Consider the following 18,809-nt stretch of genomic DNA (forward strand, 5'->3'; position numbering starts at 1 on the left):
GGAGGTCGTACTTAAGGTAGTACGGCCGCGGCGCCGGATCCGACACCTAATAAATAAGAGGAACCTATTACTAAACCTACTAAGGAGACTCTCGAAGAGCGTAGACGACGTAAGAGGGGGACACTACTTACCGATAATAAGAAGACTATGCTCGCCGAGGCCGCTACCTCTCTTAACTATCTCTAGCGAGACCTAAGGACTACGAAGACTATCTTTTAGGACCGTCTACGCGTAAAGTTTAAGCGAGTCGCCGAGCGCGACTATTCTATTAATCGATGTCGGATTACGCTATAGGCTCTTATTAGTAACCGTACTAAGGCGCTCGAGGAAGGTAAAGACGAGACCGGCAGGAACGAGATAGAAACTAACCTTAATTACGCCGTCGATAAGTAGATATAGGTGCTTAAGGGAGCTAATGCTAAGGATGTTACGCGCGTAGAGCGCTTATCTTAGAGTTAGTAGGAGACTAAAGAGTAGGCTATCCTTCGTTAAAATTTAATGCGTAGTTAAGGCCGGATAGCATATCGATAAGGCTAAAACGATCCGGCGCCTATAGAAGGTTAGCCTACGTAAGGTTAGCAAAACGGCGAGGAAGGTAATGTTACTAATAAGTTAAACGCTGCTTAGAGGCGCCGAGGTCGAAACAAGCGCTCGAGTAATGTTATAGAGGTGCTCGAACAATTAGAGCGTAACAACTTAAGGTTTTTAGACCTAATAGAACGCTCGATGTCCTCGTCGTCGCTAATGTCGCTAAATTTACCTCTTGTTCGCGCACTAGTAGATGCTAAGAGGCGCCGCATCGATAATCTATATACTAAGGTTAATAGGTTAGACTCGAAGATAGATTAATTACTTAGTCTTATGTCGAACAAGCGAAGGCGTAGGGACTCGAGCTTAGAGTCGTATCGTAATGTCGATAACTTTAAGACCGATTCTATTAATCTAATATAGCTAATCTAGTCGACCGCGAACCTTCCGACCTATAGATATTCCTCTACTCTAGGAGCGTTAATGCCGAACCTCGACCCTATTACGTTTCTATATAAGTAGGTATAGCAATTGCTTAATAGTACACCTACTTTAAAGATGCTAGCAATAGGGGACTGTCTAACCCGAAGACTAATACGGAACCTAAGGTATTTCTACTGTTCTATAATAAGGCTAAAGAAGTTCTTAACACTAATCCTTATAGACGACAGGGAGTTGTTCTATTAAGTCTAGGAAATGCTAAGGGTCCTCCTTCTAATAAATGGCATAAGGCATAGTCTAAACGACTAGTATGTAGAGTCCCCTATTAGCCGTATCGTTCGTCGACCCGAACCTATATAGATTTCCTAAATTCTGTCTTTAAATGCTAATCTTCGACCTAGGTAGACATCGTTTCTCTTGCCCTCGAAGGGACCGTAGAGACTAACATAGAGGCTATCGGGTACGACAATTGCTTAGTATTTAAATCCGTAGAGCTTCTTATGCCCTATATAATAATCCCTCTAGCCGACGAGGGGTCGATAAGTAGCTCGAAATGTCCTATTAATAAACCCCTAGCAGGTGTTTTAGGTAACTCCTCTAAAGTCGTTAATGGCCTCTAAATAGTCCTTAAGTCTCTAATAGTTAAGCATTAGATGCTAATAAAGTAGGTGGCCAAATCTAAGAACAAGCTAGTCGACAGTATCGTTAAAAATCCTCGATAGAGTAGTCTTATTAAGGCCGAAGAGATCTTAAAGTTAGAGCAGTCTATTATAATAAGCTATCCTTATTAAGAGGATACACATGGATCTAATAGGGTTAGGTCTATACTAGTTCCTTCGAGGCATAGCGCTAAGCTCGAAGTACTCGGCAAGAAGATAGATATCGTCTCTACTAAACCGCAGATATCTCCTAATCTTAGTATCCTCCTATTTATTAAGGTTAAAGATAGGCTCCTTAATAGATAGCTATTCTATAGGCATGCGATCTGCTAGTTCTGCGAGGATAAGGTTCCTTAGGTTGCGATGACGGTCGTACACGTACAGACCTACTAATGGGTACAACATTAGTAGCGGGTACACTAAAAACGTACCTAGGGGGGGGCCTTAGATGTGTACAAGGTCTCCGCCCTCTGCACGTGACGACGACGACGTCAATACTCCACTAATCGACTGCCGAGCCGCTACGAACCTACATACCAATGCGGAAGGTGGATAGAGCAATAGGGTGGATAGAGAATGTTGAAATTTTACAGGGCAAGGTGTCTAGTGTCAAGCTTTGCAGTCCTCTCACTCTCGTCTTTGTCTTTTCGGACTGATGCCGGGCTAGCCACGGCGCATCCAAGGCTCTGGCGTCTGTCCACTCGTCCCCGCATCCTTCCTCCTCGGCGTTGTGGTCGGTTGAGGATTAAATCTTCAACTTTAACCGGAGAAATCGCCGACTTGATGAGAGACAACCCCTCCTGTCACAAGGATGGTTGTCCAAGAAAGCGTGTACATGTGGTGCTGAATCATCTTACAATTACCCCCTTTGCTGACAACCTTATTTTCATATTACCACAGACTGGCGGCGGCAGTGAAGCGAGAGACGTTGCGGTGTGTACTCATGTAACCAAGGGGAAAGTAATCACGGAGGAGCGGCTCGTGCTCGTAGCCGCTTGCTGCATGTCCCTGCTCGACAAACATGGCAGCAATCCACACCCTTTGCAGCATAAGAGAGAGCGAATTCAGCTAATCTGACACATGCAGTGTCGGGATAGGTCCCTCAGTTTGTGCGTGATGACGGAGATGGAAGATACTGGTTACCAGAGACATGTACAACCTCCACATTTTACGCCTCACCTGATAGCGATTGGTAACTCAAGGCCCGCCCGGCGGGCTTACTTCTTGCCCTGGGACTTGACCGGGCGCGAGCAGTTTTGACAACAATCTCAACTGCCATAACGATGAGGCTTCTCCCACAGGGCAACCACGGTGATTGCAACTGATCAGACTCTGACAAAACACCGGCGCGACAAGTTTTTCCTTGTGTTAAAAAAGACATCTCAAACGGTAGAGGTCCCAACGACTTGCGGTTCCCATTGCGACCGCGATTGAGTCTCGTTTATGCTATCCCCAAGTGCCGTGGCCCAAGGTCAAGAAGCGCGGCGGCTGTTGACCTCTGAAACACACGACTTTCGCCGATTCGCTGGGACAATCTGTCAGCACGCATTTGGTTCCTTTTTTCTCGCTCACTCTTTCTTGCCCTTTGCAAACACCCCCGCTTTGCTCTTACATTCCCCACCCTTTCAAAACTTGGCCACGATTCATCCTACTTGGCTCTGCCCATTCCACTTGAGGGCTGGCTTTGCGACTTGGAAGACGGTTGAGCACGCGTGAGATTGTTCCGGGTTATCAAGAGAAGGAGAGATTTTCTTGAATTCGCGTCCCGACATACGGGACCTCGCAGTCAGACTCTCTGCTGCTGTCGCTTTCCGGAGGTGACCGCAGCCGTGGACAAGGTAAGTGCGGTAGGCCTATCTGTCAAGTCATGTCGTCCCATGCTCGAATCCATCTCGTGTTCGCGACTGCATGTGAGATATTCCCAGCGACACTGCTCTTGGGTCTATCTGATGCAGTGTCACCACCCACAAAAAGAATTCGAAGAGACACGCGATGAAAGAAATTATTCTGGTAACACGCCCCGACATCCCGAGAGTCGCTCCTTGGCCTGCATGCGACACGGCACGGAGCATGAAGAAGGCACAGAAGCGAAAAGAGTGACCCTTGCCCTTGTTTATTTCCCCAAATAGCTGCCTCTCTCTTTTCCCTTTGTAACCCGGGTACCTGCAACAGAGAGTAGCAGGCTCCTTGCCTGTTCCTGTCCCGCCCTCGTGGGCCACCTCGCACCAGCACACGAAGCGACAAAAATAAAAAGAGACCTCCAAAGAGACTCGTATACATTGATGTAAGTGGCCGGGTACGACTGATTCAGGTATCTGCACAATTTCAAGATTTCCCGACCCCCCTTTTGTTACCTTTGCATTTTCCTTGATGATATGATCTTCGCTTGGAGAGTAAGAAGAAAGATCTGGATCTAAGGATATGCAACGCAGACCTGTCTGTACATGTCAGTCGTCAATCTTCATGCACCCAGCCAAGTAGGTTCTGCAAGCTACTTCTCGCCTCGCTAAAGAAGAAAAGCACATCTCACCGCTCCGGAGCAGATCGTGCAGCAAAGAAGCAGAGGCACGCACACGTGCAGGCAAGCAGAAAACAAGATAACGTCGCATGATTGTCACCCAAGGGACATGAGCGTCACGCTGTTACCGCCAATGAAGACTTTTACATGAGTCGACAAGCCTCGGTCAGCTATTCGCCGGGACTTCTACGCACGTAGAGAAGCTGCACATCAATCTATGAACTGCGAACGTATAGTGGCAGCTGAAGATTCTGTTAATCTATACTGCAATGTGAAGTACGTGGCAGCTGGAAATCTCGCTGGTCTGGACATTCATGACGCATAGATCGCAATATCTCTTTCCGCTCGAAGCGACGAAGTCGAGTTTCCATCAACCATGAGTGTGGTAAGCATAATATATTTTCTGCCCGACGCTTCGGACAACCCGATGAGCGAGAGAGGTCTTTGGGATATCATCCTCCACACTGCTATAGAGATATACACCTATAGTTTCACGTGTTGGACTATCAGATGATGGATGGCTCGGAAATTCAGGTACAGTTGTTAATCAATTATTGTCTCCCTTGATGCCACTAAAAGTGAACCTATGCTATCACGTGTTATGTTACAATCGATGACTTGGAGGGCGACCACTGTGCTGATCGGTCCTGCCCAATCGAACTTCCTCATGAACAAGAGAACGTCAAAATGTACGACTATCACGTACTCGCAAGAATAACTCCCACATGACTTGACAGCAGATCGCAAAACGGAATAACTCGTCATATCCAGCAGATCACTTGCCAGAAGAACAGGACCCTTGACAACGCTGTCTCTAAAACGTTGATATCTTGAAACTCTAGAGAATCAGCATATCATCCCCGGCATTACTCCCCGTCGATGAACATCAAGATATCCACTTTTTGCCAACACACACACGGCATAGTTTTTTTATCGTCACTGCAGAGACACGGGAACAATCGTAAATAACTCGGACGGATCATAAGGCTTCGTGGTCGATGGGGGTCTTTTTTGTTGCCAAACGGTTGTGAGGAAGTTGGATTGCTGCTTCCCGCTTTGATTGTTGCCCCTCTCTATACAACGGTCGAGGGCTGCGTGCGGGTTTTTTGCTTATACAGCAACCACCAGCCAGAAATTTCCCCCTTGTCATCAAATGTGCCATAGCAACAGGACGAAAAGGTATAACGCATGAGAAAAAGAAGGGAAAAAATGCCAAAGAAGCCGAAATGATAAGCGATTTTTTTTAAGAATTTTGTTCCTTGTCGATTGGCATTTCTCGACTGTTCTCCGAATTTGTCTATCCCGTCTACGATCTACCAGTAACGCTCTCTGTTACAGAGCAACAATCCGTGTATCCCCTATCTACTGGACCAACGCATCCTTGATTGATATCACAACCTTGCCAGTCTTCTGATCGAAGTCCTTCATCGTCACACTGCGCATGTCATAAACGATCCAGTCCGCACCGGCTTCCTGCAGCTGCTGCACTGTATGCGTGGTAGCCAAAGCAACTACCTTGTAGCCCGCCGCTTTGCCGGCACGTACACCCGCAGGTGCATCTTCGAGGACCAGGACGTCGTTGCTCTTGACTCCCAAGCGTTCAGCACCTAGCTTGTAGCATGCCGGGTCGGGCTTGCCCTTTGCAACTTGCTCGGCGCTGACCAGATGCTTGGGGTGTGCTAGACCCATTACCTCCAGCCATCCCGTGACCAAGGGCTGTGTGCCTGATGTTACGATTGCCCATGGGGCGGAGGCGTGCTCGAGGGATTCCAGGATAGATCGGCTTCCTGGTATCTCGACGGCGTCGTGGCCCCATTTCTTAGGGATGGCGCCTTCGGCCGCGCAGACGTCTATCAAGAGCGGACGCGAATTAGCTGATGGAGTCACTGCGAGACATGGTGTGGTGGAGTGAAGTGAAGGCGACGCGATGGTGGTGTGCAGTAGAGTGAAGGCGGCGCGATGGTGGTGTGCAGTAGAGCGCGTATCTTGTCGCTCGCCTCTTCGACGTGATTGACGCGATGATTGGAAGTGTTTCTCTTTCGTTGTCTTTTTTCGCTCCAAATCCTGAGACAAAAAGACGTTTGAGCAAAGCTGAGGGTTGGACGTGTGGGTGGGACTTTGTAGAGCATCGAGAGACATGTACAACGCTCGAGTGGAGAAAGTCGATTGCCCACGCATCAGCTCCTCTGATTTCTACAGGTACATGACCCTGTGACAGCATGACTGCACCGTGGTGGACAGGTGGTTGGCTGTCCGTCTCCACACGCAATCGTTCGATTTGAGAGTGAGCACCTGAGTGATCGTCTCAAAAGTCCATATTCCTCGCGACAAGAGGCCAAGAGTAGGCATATCATGGCAGGATTGTATTCGGTGACTCCGAAGGTGACAAGATCGTAGGATGAATGAAAGAAGGTTTACGTACATTCCCAGTTAGCGAGCTTAGGCTCTAGAATCTCCAGCACATCGATGGACCGTCTTCCGTGAGAGGTGGCAAGGATGACTTCAGGATCCACGCCGATTTCCTTGCCGATTTGATGCCAGTGCTTGACGATTGCATTTGTGCTGTCGATGATGGTGCCATCCATGTCGAATAGCTATGAGTCAAGTAGTGCATGTCAGTGAAGGGTTGTTTTCTGATCAGTATCTACCAGTCCGTCGGTTGGCAGAACAGCGAGCATTGTTTGTGCTTTTTGAGATTCCGGGTCAAGGAAAAGATGACAACGCATACCAGTGCTGAGAATGAATGCTCCTCGGCAGGCGCCGAGAAGTTGTGCTCTTCCAAGTGTGGCATCTTATGTAGGCTGAGGGAATGATTGAGATGCGAACTTGCTATTCAAACGAGTGGCTGCTTTGTTCTGACTCCAGAGAGGCAGCATATATATCGTACACAAGAAGTTGTTGTGAGTCAAAGTGAACGCTGGGGAGCGTCAGAGCGGTGAGTTCCCAAATTTGGCGGGCCCGCTGCGTCGGAGCTTCCTATTTTGGAAACACGTGCTAAGCTCGAGTGAATATAAAAGTAAACCAACGACGTTCACAGGCATGATAACATTCTCCATGCACTTAGAAGCATCATATTTCTCAGAGAGAGGCCTCCAGGCTGGGATTCTTACCATCTGGTTGGGTGGGTCTTGAAACCTCATGATCATTTGACAGGGTCATCCCACTAGCGCATTTCTCGTGACATGAAAATGGACGCAGTCGCCGACATAGGTCGAATTAAGGGCACTCTAATGTTGGAATAGCCTCTGCATAGTATGAGAAGTCACTGCTTGGGCTCATGGTATCTAAGCTCCACTTTCCATGGAGATATGGCGATATCTTGCATTCTGCAAGGCTTCGAATCTGGTGATTGAAAAAGACGCAGGACGTCGAGTGCAAAAACAAACAAACTTGAATTTGGTTTGTGATCAGCACTCAGATCGAATGCCGTGAGCTTGATACTTGGCGCGTTGTAACAAGGCCGAAGTATAGACCGTGTCAACAATATCTACTCAGACTATCATTCCATGAACCATGATTTTGCACCTGAGCACTCGTGTCGTTTCAAGAAACATACCAGAGCATGGAGAGATAACTGATGGGATCAAGAGAGCAGCCTAGTTTGCTGAAGATCAGATCTTCTTGAATATGGAAGCAAATCAAAGTTGAGAGCTTGCGATATACTTGCCAGGGTGGGCCAGTCCGGGGCGACCCTGGCCTTGACATTCAGCAGCGAAATCCTGATCTGCCTTCTTCGAGTTCAAGTTGACGATCAAAGGGCTTGCTGGTTCTTCAGCTGCAGTGCGGACACATATCCTCTCAAAGGAGGCCGTGGGAGAAACACAAAGTAGAAAAGGGACCGAGCATCAAAATCTTGACAAGCCATTCTTAGTTCAAGGCCGGGTATCTCGTGAATGTATGCAACCGACATAAAAAGGAACATGATAAAACTCCGTACGCACTAGAGACCGACCAGCAAAAAACCACTTTTCCCACTTTATGCCTCCATTGCCGTATCCTCGTTAGAGTCACCCCACAGGCCCTCGAGCTTGAACTCCTTGGCCCACTCGGTGACAATCTCCTTCTGGTCGCCAACAAGGCCAGCACTCTCGCTGTTTCCGGGAGTCTTCTTGCCATCCTTTGCGAGCTGTAGCGTCGGTGCGTCCATCCAGCCTTGAATGCGGCCATCTCTCCAGTCGGTGACAACGGTCTGTGCAGCAGCGTGGATGTTGGGAACACCACCCTTTCCGAGACGACCACGCTTGCGAGCGACCTGGACAAGGAAGTTTGTGGTGAGATCACCGTTGGCAGTCATCAGAGCGGGAAGACCGTAAACGTCCAACAGCTTCTGGAAACCATCGGCACTGGCACTCAGACGCTTGAGCAACAGGGTGACAGCAGGAACAGGGTCATCAATCTCCTTTGGCGGCACGGCGTTCAGCAAGATCAGACGAGCTTGCTCTTCTGTGCGGTTTGCCTTTGCGCCCTCGGCAGACGAAGGGAAAACGATACCAGGTGAGTCGAGAAGCTTCAGCTTGCTGTCGATCTTGACCTCGCGCAAGCTGGTTGTGACACCGGCCTCAGCACCAGTGGGGCAGTTGCCCTTCTTGCCGAGCTGGGAAGTCAGGGCGTTGATAACGGACGACTTGCCGACGTTGGGGTATCCAATGACACCGACAGTGATGGCACGCTTGAGCTGGGAGGAGTGGGCGTAGGTCTTGAGGGCGCGGAAGAGAGTCTCGGAAGTACCCTTGACGGTCAAGGCCTTGTGGTCGAAAGTACGGGCGTTGGCAGCCGAGTTGGCGGCACGGAGAGGGAGAGTAGGGAAGGAGCGACGGAGGTGGATGAGCCAGTCCTTGAGGACTTGAGGAGGAATAAGATCGATCTTGTTGAGGACCAGGATGAGACGCTTGTTGTGACCGGCCTCTGCAGCCATGATCTGTCTCTCGACCTCCTTTGATCGTGTTCCGTTGGGGTCGCGGGCGTCGAGAACGTACAGGACAACATCGGCCTGCTCGATAACGTTCTTGAAGACCTTGTCAAATGCGCGGCGAGATGAGTCCTTGCGAACGGCAGGAGCGTTCATGCTTCCCTCCTCTCCAACCTCCATATCGTCCTCGGACATATCCTCGTCCATGTCGTCCTCATCCTCGTCGGCTTCACCGTCAAAGTCCTGGGCGCGAGCGCGTGCTGAGGCGAGCAGGGCGGCCATGGGGTTTGCCGAGTCCTCGTCCATAGCGTCGTCGTCGTCCATGTCGCTGATATCAATGTCCTCGTCACCCTCGGCAGCAGCGACCTGGTCAATATCCTTCACATCGATACCCTCGCGACGAGCCTTGGCCAACAGACGGGCTCTCTGCTTCTCCTCCTCCTTCCTCCTCTTTGACTCTTCAATCTCCTCGAGAACCTTTGCCTTGAAGGGGAACAGGTTAGGAATACCGGGGTCCTTCTTGATCTTAGATCTCCATTCCGGGTTCTATGGTTGTGTGTGTTAGCGCATGCAGAGAAATATGTCGACAGGAAAAGTTGACGAACGTTCTTTGCTTGCTTGCGAAGCTTTCTTTGCTTTTCAGCAGACTTTTTCTGAATGCTGTTGCGCAGACGCGTTGAAGTACGCTTTGAGATGGGCTTTCCGACCTTGGGCATTGTGAATGATGTATGGTCGAGTACGAAGGCGAGGGTCGAGAAAGTCGGACTGGCTCAAAAAAATGTATAACTGCACACGGAGAAAAGCAGTCCAATCGCCGACCTCCGCGCCTTCGCTGCCAAGTCCGCTCCGCAGAGCTCCCCGTGCTCTGGAGCAGCCGGTCATAGCCAGCAGCCTCTCCCCTCCAGACACGCAATCACTGCCTAATTCTTCCAATCCTCGCTCCAATCGCTCTTTCCCTAGACGTGCCGCTTGCCTACCCAATCTCTGCGACTCTTCGCTCATCCGACTCTCTTCGCGACACGCGCTTAAGCCCGTACCACCACCCATCATGTCGCTATTCTGGTCAACGCCCTTGGACATAGACATCGTACTCGAAGATGCCGACGAACGCGCCATGGTCGATGTCAAGATGGACAAGAACCGTCGCGAAAAGGCCCCGTTATATCTAGACGGCGAGAGCGTCAAGGGTGCCGTCACAGTCCGTCCGAAAGACGGCAAGCGACTGGAACACACTGGTATCAAGGTCCAGTTCATTGGCACAATCGAAATGTTCTTCGACCGCGGAACCCACCACGAGTTCCTGTCTATGCAAACAGAACTTGCCGCGCCCGGCGACCTTCAACATCCGCAAACCTTCCCATTCACCTTCAAGAACGTCGAGAAGCCGTACGAGAGTTACTCTGGCATCAACGTGCGTCTACGCTACTTTGTACGCGTGACCGTGAGTCGCCGTATGCAAGATGTCGTGCGCGAAAAGGATCTCTGGGTCTACTCATACCGTATGCCGCCAGAGACCAACAGTGTCATCAAGATGGATGTCGGTATCGAGGATTGCTTGCACATTGAATTCGAGTACAGCAAGAGCAAGTACCACTTAAAGGACGTTATTGTGGGCCGCATTTACTTCTTACTGGTTCGTTTGAAGATTAAGCATATGGAGCTTAGTATCATCCGCCGCGAGACAACAGGTGTGCCACCGAATCAGTATAATGAGAGCGAGACGCTTGTGCGCTTCGAGGTATGTTCAGCTTCCTGGTATCTCCAACTTCCCATATGGCTATGCTAACTCTCCATCTCTACAGATCATGGACGGCTCACCCTCTCGCGGCGAAACAATCCCCATCCGTCTCTTCCTCGGCGGCTTCGACCTAACACCCACCTTCCGCGAAGTAAACAAGAAATATTCGACCCGCTACTACCTCTCCCTCGTCCTCATCGACGAAGACGCCCGCCGCTACTTCAAGCAATCCGAAATCGTCCTCTACCGTCAAGCACCCGAAGGTGTCGAGGCCGCCCAACGACAGGCCAAGGAAATACAAATGAGCTGAAGCCAGACGCCCCACCGTGATCTCTCTTTGCAGCTATGAAAAGGGTATGAGTAAGAGCAGGGGGAAGGGAGGTTAGGGTGGGGGGACGCAAATTGGTTTTTTGTTTCTATACAAAGACCTTATATGAGAGAGACAAGAGCAAGAGAAAGCAGACGTGGAAAGTGTATGTGGTTGGGTTTGTGTCACACGACTTGATCTTGCGCGCCGGGCCAGAAATATTCTTTTTGCGCTTATAGCGAGGCGTTCAATGGCGTCTTGAGGGGTTGGTTAGGGGAGGGAGATGAGGAAAGAGGAAGTACCGCATTCGACAGTGTATGTGAGGGTAGACTCTTCCAAGGTAACAAGAGTTGCCATGTCATGTTGTATTCTGTTCATGAGAACAAAGATGCCCCCAGACTTCAACATGTCCTTGATGTAATATGTAAATACGAACGATCGATTTTTCTTCCTTTTCCTGGTTCATATTCGTAAGCATGAACAGTGGTTGGATATTTTCTCTTGGATCATCATCATTTTGTATTTCAAGCTCAAACTACAAAGCTGTCTAGACATGACTATTCATCATGTACTCAAAGGGGGTGGTTATCTCAGAAATCAAAAAGTATAAACAAAGAAGTAAAGAAAAACGCCGAGTATCGCCCAATCCCAAATGCCCGATTTCCCCTTTTTATGCACAGAACCGGCATCAACATATCAAAGTCATGTCCTTCTTAAACCTCGTTGCTGGGGTAGATGACCTTGTTGCTGCCGACAAAGTCCTCCTTGATGGCACGCATGCTGACGAAGCGGGTCAACAGGTTAGCACTGCCAGCCTTGTCATTGGTACCGCTGGCTCTGGCACCACCGAAGGGCTGCTGTCCAACAACAGCGCCGGTGGACTTGACGTTGATGTAGAAGTTACCGGCGGTGTTGCGGAGAGCCTCCTCGGCGAAGCGGATGGCGTAGCGGTCTTGAGCAAAGACTGCACCGGTCAGGGCGTAGTCGGACGAAGCGTCAATGTCCTTGCAAATCTTGGCGAAGGCGTCAGGGGCGGCATCGTCGTAGACGTAGACGCAGAGGACGGGGCCGAAGAGCTCTTGCTTGAGAAGAGGGTGTGCGGGGTTCTTGGTTGCGTAGATGGTAGGGTGGATGTAGTAGCCCTTGGAACTGTCGTACTTGCCGCCGACCAGCAACTCGAGCTCAGAGTCGTTCTTGGCCTCATCGATTACCTTGCTGAGCTTGTCGAAACTGCCTTGGTGGATGACGGGGCCGATGAAGTTGGAGTAGTCCTCAGGGTCGCCAATCTTCAGCTTCTCGGTCTCGGAGATCAGACCAGCCTTGACGCTGCTCCACAGCGAGGCAGGGAAGTATGCGCGAGAGGTGGCAGAGCACTTTTGGCCCTGGTACTCGAAGGCACCGCGGACGGTGTTGATGACGGCGTTGTCGACGTCGGCAGAGGGGTGGATAAGGTGGAAGTTCTTGCCACCAGTCTCGCCAACGATGCGAGGGTAGCCCTGGTAGCGGCCCTCAGCGACACCGTTGGCAATCTGGCCGTACAGGCTGCGGAAGACGGAGGTGGAACCAGTGAAGTGGAGAGCAGCGAATTGACGGTGGGCAAGGACAACCTTGGTCACCTCAGCAGCATCACCGGGAAGGAACTGAATGACACCCTCGGGAAGGCCAGCCTCGAGAAGGATCTTGTAAAGGAGGTAGTTGGAGGCCATGGCAGAAGGCGAAGGCTTCCAGACGACAACGTTACCCATCAGGGCAGGGGCGCAGGCCAAGTTACCACCGATGGCGGTGAAGTTGAAGGGGGAAACGGCGTAGACGAAACCCTCGAGAGGACGGTACTCGACGCGGTTCCAGACACCGGGGGAGTTGTGTGTGGGCTGGTGAGCGTATGTGTCCTGAGCGTACTGGACGTTGAAGCGGAGGAAGTCGCAGAGCTCGGCAGCAGCATCGATCTCAGCCTGGTATGCGTTCTTGCCCTGGCCGGCCATGGTGGCAGCCATAATCTCATAGCGGTACTTGCCAGCGATCAGGTCGGCGGCCTTGAGGAAGACGGCAGCGCGGTCGGCAAAGGGAAGGTTCTCCCATGCGGGCTTTGCGGCCAGAGCAGCATCGATGGCTGCTGAGACATCCTGCGAAGAGGCGTTGACGTAGGATGCAACCGAGTTGGCGTGAGCTGAGGGGTCGGATTGGGAGAGCTTGGTCTGGCTCGAGATCTGCCACTGTCTTAGTTCTTTGCTATTGTATACTAGATCTCACTCCTTCTCACCGCCTTGCCAGCAATAACGACAGGAACATCAACGGGTGCTTGCTGTCTGAAGCTCTTCAGGGCAGCTGCGAGCTTCTCACGGTCCACGGTACCTCTGGAGTAGGTAGGCTGTAACCAGCTGTCAGCTCTCACTTCTCAATATCCTCAGGACTTCGAAACATACGTTGGGCTCGTTGTTCACAGCGGGCACCTTGAAGGTCGCAATAGTGCGAGTGTTCTTGATGCCATTGGCGAGGGATGCCGCCTTGGGGGCCTTGAGGTAGCTCTGGAGTGTGATTCTGGCGGCCATGATGATGAATGACTGACAGGCGATTGATTCAATAGGAAGAAGAGAGACAAGGACAGACTCTGACAGCAGTCAGGACAGCTCCAGTTATTTATCTGGCTACACTCGCATGTCCGATAGTGTCTACGGCTTGCGGCGGCTGGACGCGGCTGTATTCTTTTTCCCCATGGTTGGCCGCGTTTAAGCTCTCCCGACCGGCCGAGGGCAGACGCGATAACACTCTCGCCGCTTCGACAAGGTCAAGAGCCGAACGTCGGCCATTGAGCGGATACAGAGCTGTGCTATATCATCAAGGTCTTGACTCTTGAACATGACTTCCCATCACTTAGCTTCAACCGACACTTCGCCGTCGCTCAGATTCACCGACTTGAACTTCGACAGATGACGCTGCTATCGCTGACCACCTCTTGAACCGTCCACAGTGTCCAATACCTCTTTTTGAAGGATGTGCACACATGATGCTGCGAAGATTGATATGAAGAGGTGATGATCTTGTGTATAGCGCTCAGATGGTTCGCACCGGCCCGACGCGGTCCAACCTTTCTTCAGCGCCTTGCCCCTTGCAGTTGTATCTGCCCATGCCTTTCAAGTGATTGGAGCAGATCTTCTACTGTCGTCTACACATCAAGAAAATCACCATAAGAGTGCATGGTATGAAAATGGTTAGACACTAACCGTTACAGCCAAGCTTTGACACGATGGTGAACGACTGACATGTGCTATGACCCTTTCTTCCCTTTTAGTCTGAAGATCTTCTATACCAACGACTGTGCAACGACTGTACATGTGCAAATCTCATCCTGGTGCAGAACCATTCTTGAAAATCGCAATGTCGCCGCTGACGCTTGACGTCCACCAAGACATTGTATAAAGATCTTCATGAAGCAACTGTCAGAAAGCTCGCATGCAGTGCGAGCACGATGGATATATAAACAGGCAACAAGACTGCTGTTTTTCAATCATCATCCTCCAGCTCTCTACTATCTCAAGAACCAAGTTCCTTCTTCACCCAAACTCTCCTCATCGAAATGCGTTTCTTGACTCTCGCCGCGCCTGTCATGGCCCTCCTCGCTGCCACTGCCTCTGCTGGTCTTATTAAGCGTGATGCAACCTCCGACGCCCTTCTCGCGAGCCTCAAGGACCTCACACAGCGAACTCAAAAGCTCACGCCTGTCGTCGCTGCTATTCAGTCCCCCGTGGGCGGTCTCCTCAAGAGACAAACAAATCCCTTCCAGGTGAGATGATGTGCCTGCGTTTCAGAGGTTCACTGGCTAACGAGTTCTTTACACAGCCTGTCATCGATGGCTTCCAAGACTTCGACAAGAAGGCACAAGCCGATATCGAAGCTATGCCTCAGACTGGAGCTCCCATCTCTGGGGAGGCTGCTCAGAAGGAAGTTTGCACAGCCTTCACTGCTTTTGTTGCCGCTCATCAAGAGACGCTCAAATACGTTATCGGCAAGTCTGGTCTTCTTGAGGGTATTTTCCTGGGACCCGTTGCCGCCGTGCTACGTCAACATGAGAACGTCCTCGATGTAAGTAAACATAGTGTGTAAAGACTAGTTCATGTTGGCTGACCATCTTATTCATAGACATTCGCTTTTGGTTTGATTGACGTCGTGGACAGCTGTCAACAAGACGCTACTCAGAAGAAGAGCAGCTTGGACGACACTCTTGGAAAGGCCATCTGCGCCTACACACCTGCAGGCACACTGGGTCTCAATCTGTTCTGTTAGATATCCAGAAAGAGTTTCTATAACACGAGACCAAGCAGATGAAGTAGAACGATATAGGGTACCGACTTGTGCTAGCTCGGTCGGCAGCTCTGCAGGTCGCCATCGAGTATGAATGTTTAAAACTTTTGTTCCAATTTCGCTCTCAATATCGTACAATCTTATGTTGCCAAGTGTTCATTTGAGACTCCTGTCGTATATTGCGGAGATGGAACCAGAACCCCACGTGTGTGGGTTATGTGCGAATGTAACTTCAGCATTGGATTCATTGTCTTTGATCATCGGTTTATGTCCGGCGAGACTGGTAGCACAGTCGGTGCCCAAGCGGCATAACTTTCCATCGCCGAAGCCGCGACTTGGGATGATGGTCTCAGAGGATCAGGAAGCGTCCTTCAAGGGTTGGTACGTAGCGACCATGCTGGCGCCGAATGCTGTGACCGGAATAGTGGTAAAACGTTGAGAGATGTGAGCCAGACAACGCTCAAGAGGCCACATCGCTGTCGCCTGTCTGTTGCGACACCCAAGCATCGGTCCGCCCGATACCTTCGGGTTTTGGCTTGTTCTCTTGCTCTTCCTCTCGACCAGATCCATCATTACTTGGAGTCTCTAGAACGAGATGCTTTTTGCGAGGATCGTGGTCGTTATGCTTCTTCACCGCAGTCTCCGTAAGCAGAGATGGCTTTCGCGGAGTTGTCATGGCCTTCTCGGTCTCATTGACCGAGTCAAGTAGCCATTTTGTTCCACCGGAGAAGACCCCGGGACTATAATCATTTCCTGAGGCCAGCTCTGGATGTAGAACTTGTCTGGCGAGGGCTTTTGTGCTTTCTGAGAGACCCTGTGGCTTCATCGCATCATAATCCGGGAAGTTTCTGGCAGGAAACACGTGGGTATCGCTGTGTTGTCGTCGTACGGGCGGTTGCGTGGTCGAGTTCGAGGATGAACCATTTCCAGACGCCATCTTCGGTTGTGATTGAGGGGCCGTTCGACGGAGCAGAATATGGCGAGAGTTGATCCGTATTCGACAACGAGGAGCAGAACAATCCAGCGAGTGTGAGGAGGTAGGAAAGAGGTGTAAATGCCGAGGAGAGAAGCTTATACGCACATGCTGAGCTGTGCACCTTCGGCGATAAAAAAGCCAATCCCGGTTTACCCCTCTATGGAACGTGTCATTGGATGATTGCCATGCTTAGCGGAGTCGATCTCCGGATTATCCCTCGGCGTTGGGAGCTTGCACAAGATTGCACAACTGTTGGGAACAGAATCCTTGTCCATTGTCGGGACAGTCCACTTCAAGGTTCTGTCAAAAGACTCCATAGAAAGTCGCGGTCTTGGACATTGTGGTGTAGGCTTCATGGAAGCACGTCGGCAAAATACTTGTTTGTCGAGACGACTCAACGCTGCGTACAGCACGTCAAAAGTCTGAACAGATGCAGAAAATAACTATGTACAATGGAATCTTGCCTGAGTACCTGCTCGAAACGAAAGAACAGCAATGAATGGCTATGTCGAAGACGCCACGAGCCCTATTAACACAAGAGAAAAGAAACCTCACTAACGCCAGACTATACAATGGCTGTCAGAAAGGAAAACGATCCGCCGCCAGTAACATACCTCACCGCCCCTTGGTCATTTCTTCGTTAAGTGTGACTGGCTGGGCTATCGAAACTCGACGGCACCCACGCAACCTCGGTCGTCTACATGTACTAGCTCGAGCTGTTGGTATCTAGGGTAGAAGGTTAGTGTCGTGTGTCGTGTATGAATGTTTTCAGCAAGGAAGGATCGACATACTTTTCGCTGCGAGAATGGAAGTAAATTCCAGACACAGCGCCGGTACGCTGGTTGAAGCAAATGTAGTAGAAGCCTTCGAAACTGGCTCCAGTAATGGACTTGACTTTGTGGTCCGGTACCAAAAAGTATTCTTTCCACCTCATAAAGAGATGCTCGCGCTGAGCATAATCCTCGCATGCAAAGTTTGGCGATTTGGCCTGCTTGGCTAGAGGCTTCCATGGTGGGAAGCGAGCCCAATGTTGCATATCAACCTTTTCTGTAGAGCCCCATTCTGGATGCGCGGTTCGGAACGAGTGCTTGGTACCAATTATCTCGCCTTCAAAATAGGTGGTCAATGTTGGATGATCGTCGGTCAGACCTGGCTAAGTTCAGCACGCGAAGTCGCGAGTCGATAGCTTTGTTCTCTTTACCTTGAATGCGCAAATATCCACAAACGAACGACTCGTCCATATCGACATGTTTTATTTCAACCTGTACATCATATGTTTGTCGATCTGACTGTTGAGTTCCTCGGAACTTGCTACCTGATTGGAACTTGGAAGAGGTCAAGCAGGGTATCAGCTGATCGGACACAGGGTCAGCGGCTGTATGTCACTGCATATTTCAGTTGTACGAACCCTTTTTCTGCTAAGGGGATAACTCGAATTGGTAGGAGAAGGCTGTGCCGAGGCCGAAGGATTGACTCGCGGAGTAGTGTCTTTCAAATCGTCGTTTACTGGGCTAGAGGGAGTTGGCAGGCGCGCCTGTTTCTCGAGGCTATCTTGCACGATGTCGATGGGTTTTGCAGGCGTCTCCGACATGGTCGGGTCCGGGTCTGAATCCTCTTCGGGTGTGGGCATTTGCGCGATGGGGTCGACTACGAGACTACGACTATGTTCGGAGGGTGGGAGAACATGTTCTTCGGGTTGTGTTTGCGGGAAACGGTCCTCTGGCGGGCAAGTCGCGTGAGTTGTGCTTGATGCGGAGATGTCGATGGGCGTGGGCTGCGTTTCGTCATGAGGCGTGGGCATGTTGCGCGAACAAGACCAGACAGGAAAGAATGCGTAACAGGTTGTGAAGAAAGGTCAAAGATTGGGAGAGACAAAGGTGGCACAGGATCAGTGAATTAGGGACATAGGAAGGGCAGCAGTGCAGGAGAGATGCAGTTGTTTGCTCTGCAAATGTTCAATGAGAAAGAAGTCACCAAAGACCAGGACCAAGAACCATCACGCTTGCACGCATCCTTCGACGCCAAGGCCATTGCCTCTCTGGGGAAACTTAGTTTCGCTGGTCTGGCCGAGTCCGAGGGTCCACCGTCCTTGTCGCTACTGTATCGTCGATAAACATCCGTGCGTTGTTAACCTGTCTTGCAAGACTCTGTTTCTTTTGCTTGTCAAACTTCGACGTGATCCTGCCCATGTCGCGTTTCGAGTGTGTTCTTGAATGTTTGCCGGATATTCCAGAATACAGAGCTGATCACATTTGTGCTTATCCTCAGCGCGCTCATCAACAACGACTCTATGCAATATCGACCACATAGGCCATTGGCGTCCTAGGCCGGTGAGATGATGATTAAGATAGGCCAACAGAGTAAGAAGTTAGGGTTTAGTAAGGGATGAGGCCTCTTTTGTGCAGACAGCAGTGGCAGGCCGACTCGGTAGGTT

At 50.6% G+C, this 18,809-nt stretch overlaps 8 protein-coding genes across 8 annotated transcripts; 2 read left to right on the plus strand and 6 right to left on the minus strand.

The window, feature by feature from the left end:
- Window positions 1–3,218: 3,218 nt before the first annotated feature.
- Window positions 3,219–4,185, minus strand: M438DRAFT_212412 (uncharacterized protein). Its single transcript, XM_029899421.1, has 2 exons — window positions 4,124–4,185; window positions 3,219–4,066 (listed from the first exon to the last, which is right to left on the minus strand). The coding sequence occupies exons 1-2, from the start codon at window positions 4,151–4,153 to the stop codon at window positions 3,494–3,496; spliced, it is 603 nt and encodes a 200-aa protein (XP_029760552.1). The 5' UTR covers window positions 4,154–4,185; the 3' UTR covers window positions 3,219–3,493.
- Window positions 4,186–5,364: 1,179 nt separating this feature from the next.
- M438DRAFT_296704 (HAD-like protein) lies at window positions 5,365–6,937 on the minus strand (the record flags this gene model as incomplete). The annotated part of the gene is made up of 3 exons (XM_029901915.1): window positions 5,365–5,996; window positions 6,569–6,740; window positions 6,875–6,937. The coding sequence occupies 3 exons, from the start codon at window positions 6,935–6,937 to the stop codon at window positions 5,509–5,511; spliced, it is 723 nt and encodes a 240-aa protein (XP_029760553.1). The 3' UTR covers window positions 5,365–5,508.
- Window positions 6,938–8,122: 1,185 nt separating this feature from the next.
- On the minus strand, window positions 8,123–9,771 carry M438DRAFT_273299 (uncharacterized protein; the record flags this gene model as incomplete). Its single annotated transcript, XM_029900624.1, has 2 exons — window positions 8,123–9,601; window positions 9,661–9,771. The coding sequence occupies 2 exons, from the start codon at window positions 9,769–9,771 to the stop codon at window positions 8,123–8,125; spliced, it is 1,590 nt and encodes a 529-aa protein (XP_029760554.1).
- A 256-nt stretch (window positions 9,772–10,027) lies between these two features.
- On the plus strand, window positions 10,028–11,495 carry M438DRAFT_397082 (vacuolar protein sorting-associated protein 26). Its single transcript, XM_029909289.1, has 2 exons — window positions 10,028–10,793; window positions 10,858–11,495. Exons 1-2 carry the CDS (start codon window positions 10,104–10,106, stop codon window positions 11,101–11,103), a joined length of 936 nt encoding a protein of 311 aa, XP_029760555.1. The 5' UTR covers window positions 10,028–10,103; the 3' UTR covers window positions 11,104–11,495.
- Window positions 11,496–11,595: 100 nt separating this feature from the next.
- Window positions 11,596–13,762, minus strand: M438DRAFT_345510 (delta-1-pyrroline-5-carboxylate dehydrogenase 1). The gene is made up of 3 exons (XM_029905465.1): window positions 13,524–13,762; window positions 13,361–13,468; window positions 11,596–13,307 (listed from the first exon to the last, which is right to left on the minus strand). The coding sequence occupies exons 1-3, from the start codon at window positions 13,647–13,649 to the stop codon at window positions 11,814–11,816; spliced, it is 1,728 nt and encodes a 575-aa protein (XP_029760556.1). The 5' UTR covers window positions 13,650–13,762; the 3' UTR covers window positions 11,596–11,813.
- Window positions 13,763–14,674: 912 nt separating this feature from the next.
- Window positions 14,675–15,381, plus strand: M438DRAFT_355304 (uncharacterized protein; the record flags this gene model as incomplete). Its single annotated transcript, XM_029907025.1, has 3 exons — window positions 14,675–14,881; window positions 14,938–15,180; window positions 15,238–15,381. The coding sequence occupies 3 exons, from the start codon at window positions 14,675–14,677 to the stop codon at window positions 15,379–15,381; spliced, it is 594 nt and encodes a 197-aa protein (XP_029760557.1).
- A 478-nt stretch (window positions 15,382–15,859) lies between these two features.
- On the minus strand, window positions 15,860–16,336 carry M438DRAFT_335157 (uncharacterized protein; the record flags this gene model as incomplete). Its single annotated transcript, XM_029903779.1, has 1 exon — window positions 15,860–16,336. One exon carries the CDS (start codon window positions 16,334–16,336, stop codon window positions 15,860–15,862), a length of 477 nt encoding a protein of 158 aa, XP_029760558.1.
- Window positions 16,337–16,707: 371 nt separating this feature from the next.
- On the minus strand, window positions 16,708–18,329 carry M438DRAFT_345513 (uncharacterized protein). The gene is made up of 4 exons (XM_029905466.1): window positions 17,784–18,329; window positions 17,577–17,727; window positions 17,167–17,524; window positions 16,708–17,101 (listed from the first exon to the last, which is right to left on the minus strand). Exons 1-4 carry the CDS (start codon window positions 18,174–18,176, stop codon window positions 17,035–17,037), a joined length of 969 nt encoding a protein of 322 aa, XP_029760559.1. The 5' UTR covers window positions 18,177–18,329; the 3' UTR covers window positions 16,708–17,034.
- Window positions 18,330–18,809: the final 480 nt, after the last annotated feature.

This window comes from Aureobasidium pullulans (assembly GCF_000721785.1).
Source record: "Aureobasidium pullulans EXF-150 unplaced genomic scaffold scaffold_9, whole genome shotgun sequence".
Classification (NCBI taxonomy): Eukaryota; Fungi; Ascomycota; class Dothideomycetes; order Dothideales; family Saccotheciaceae; genus Aureobasidium; species Aureobasidium pullulans.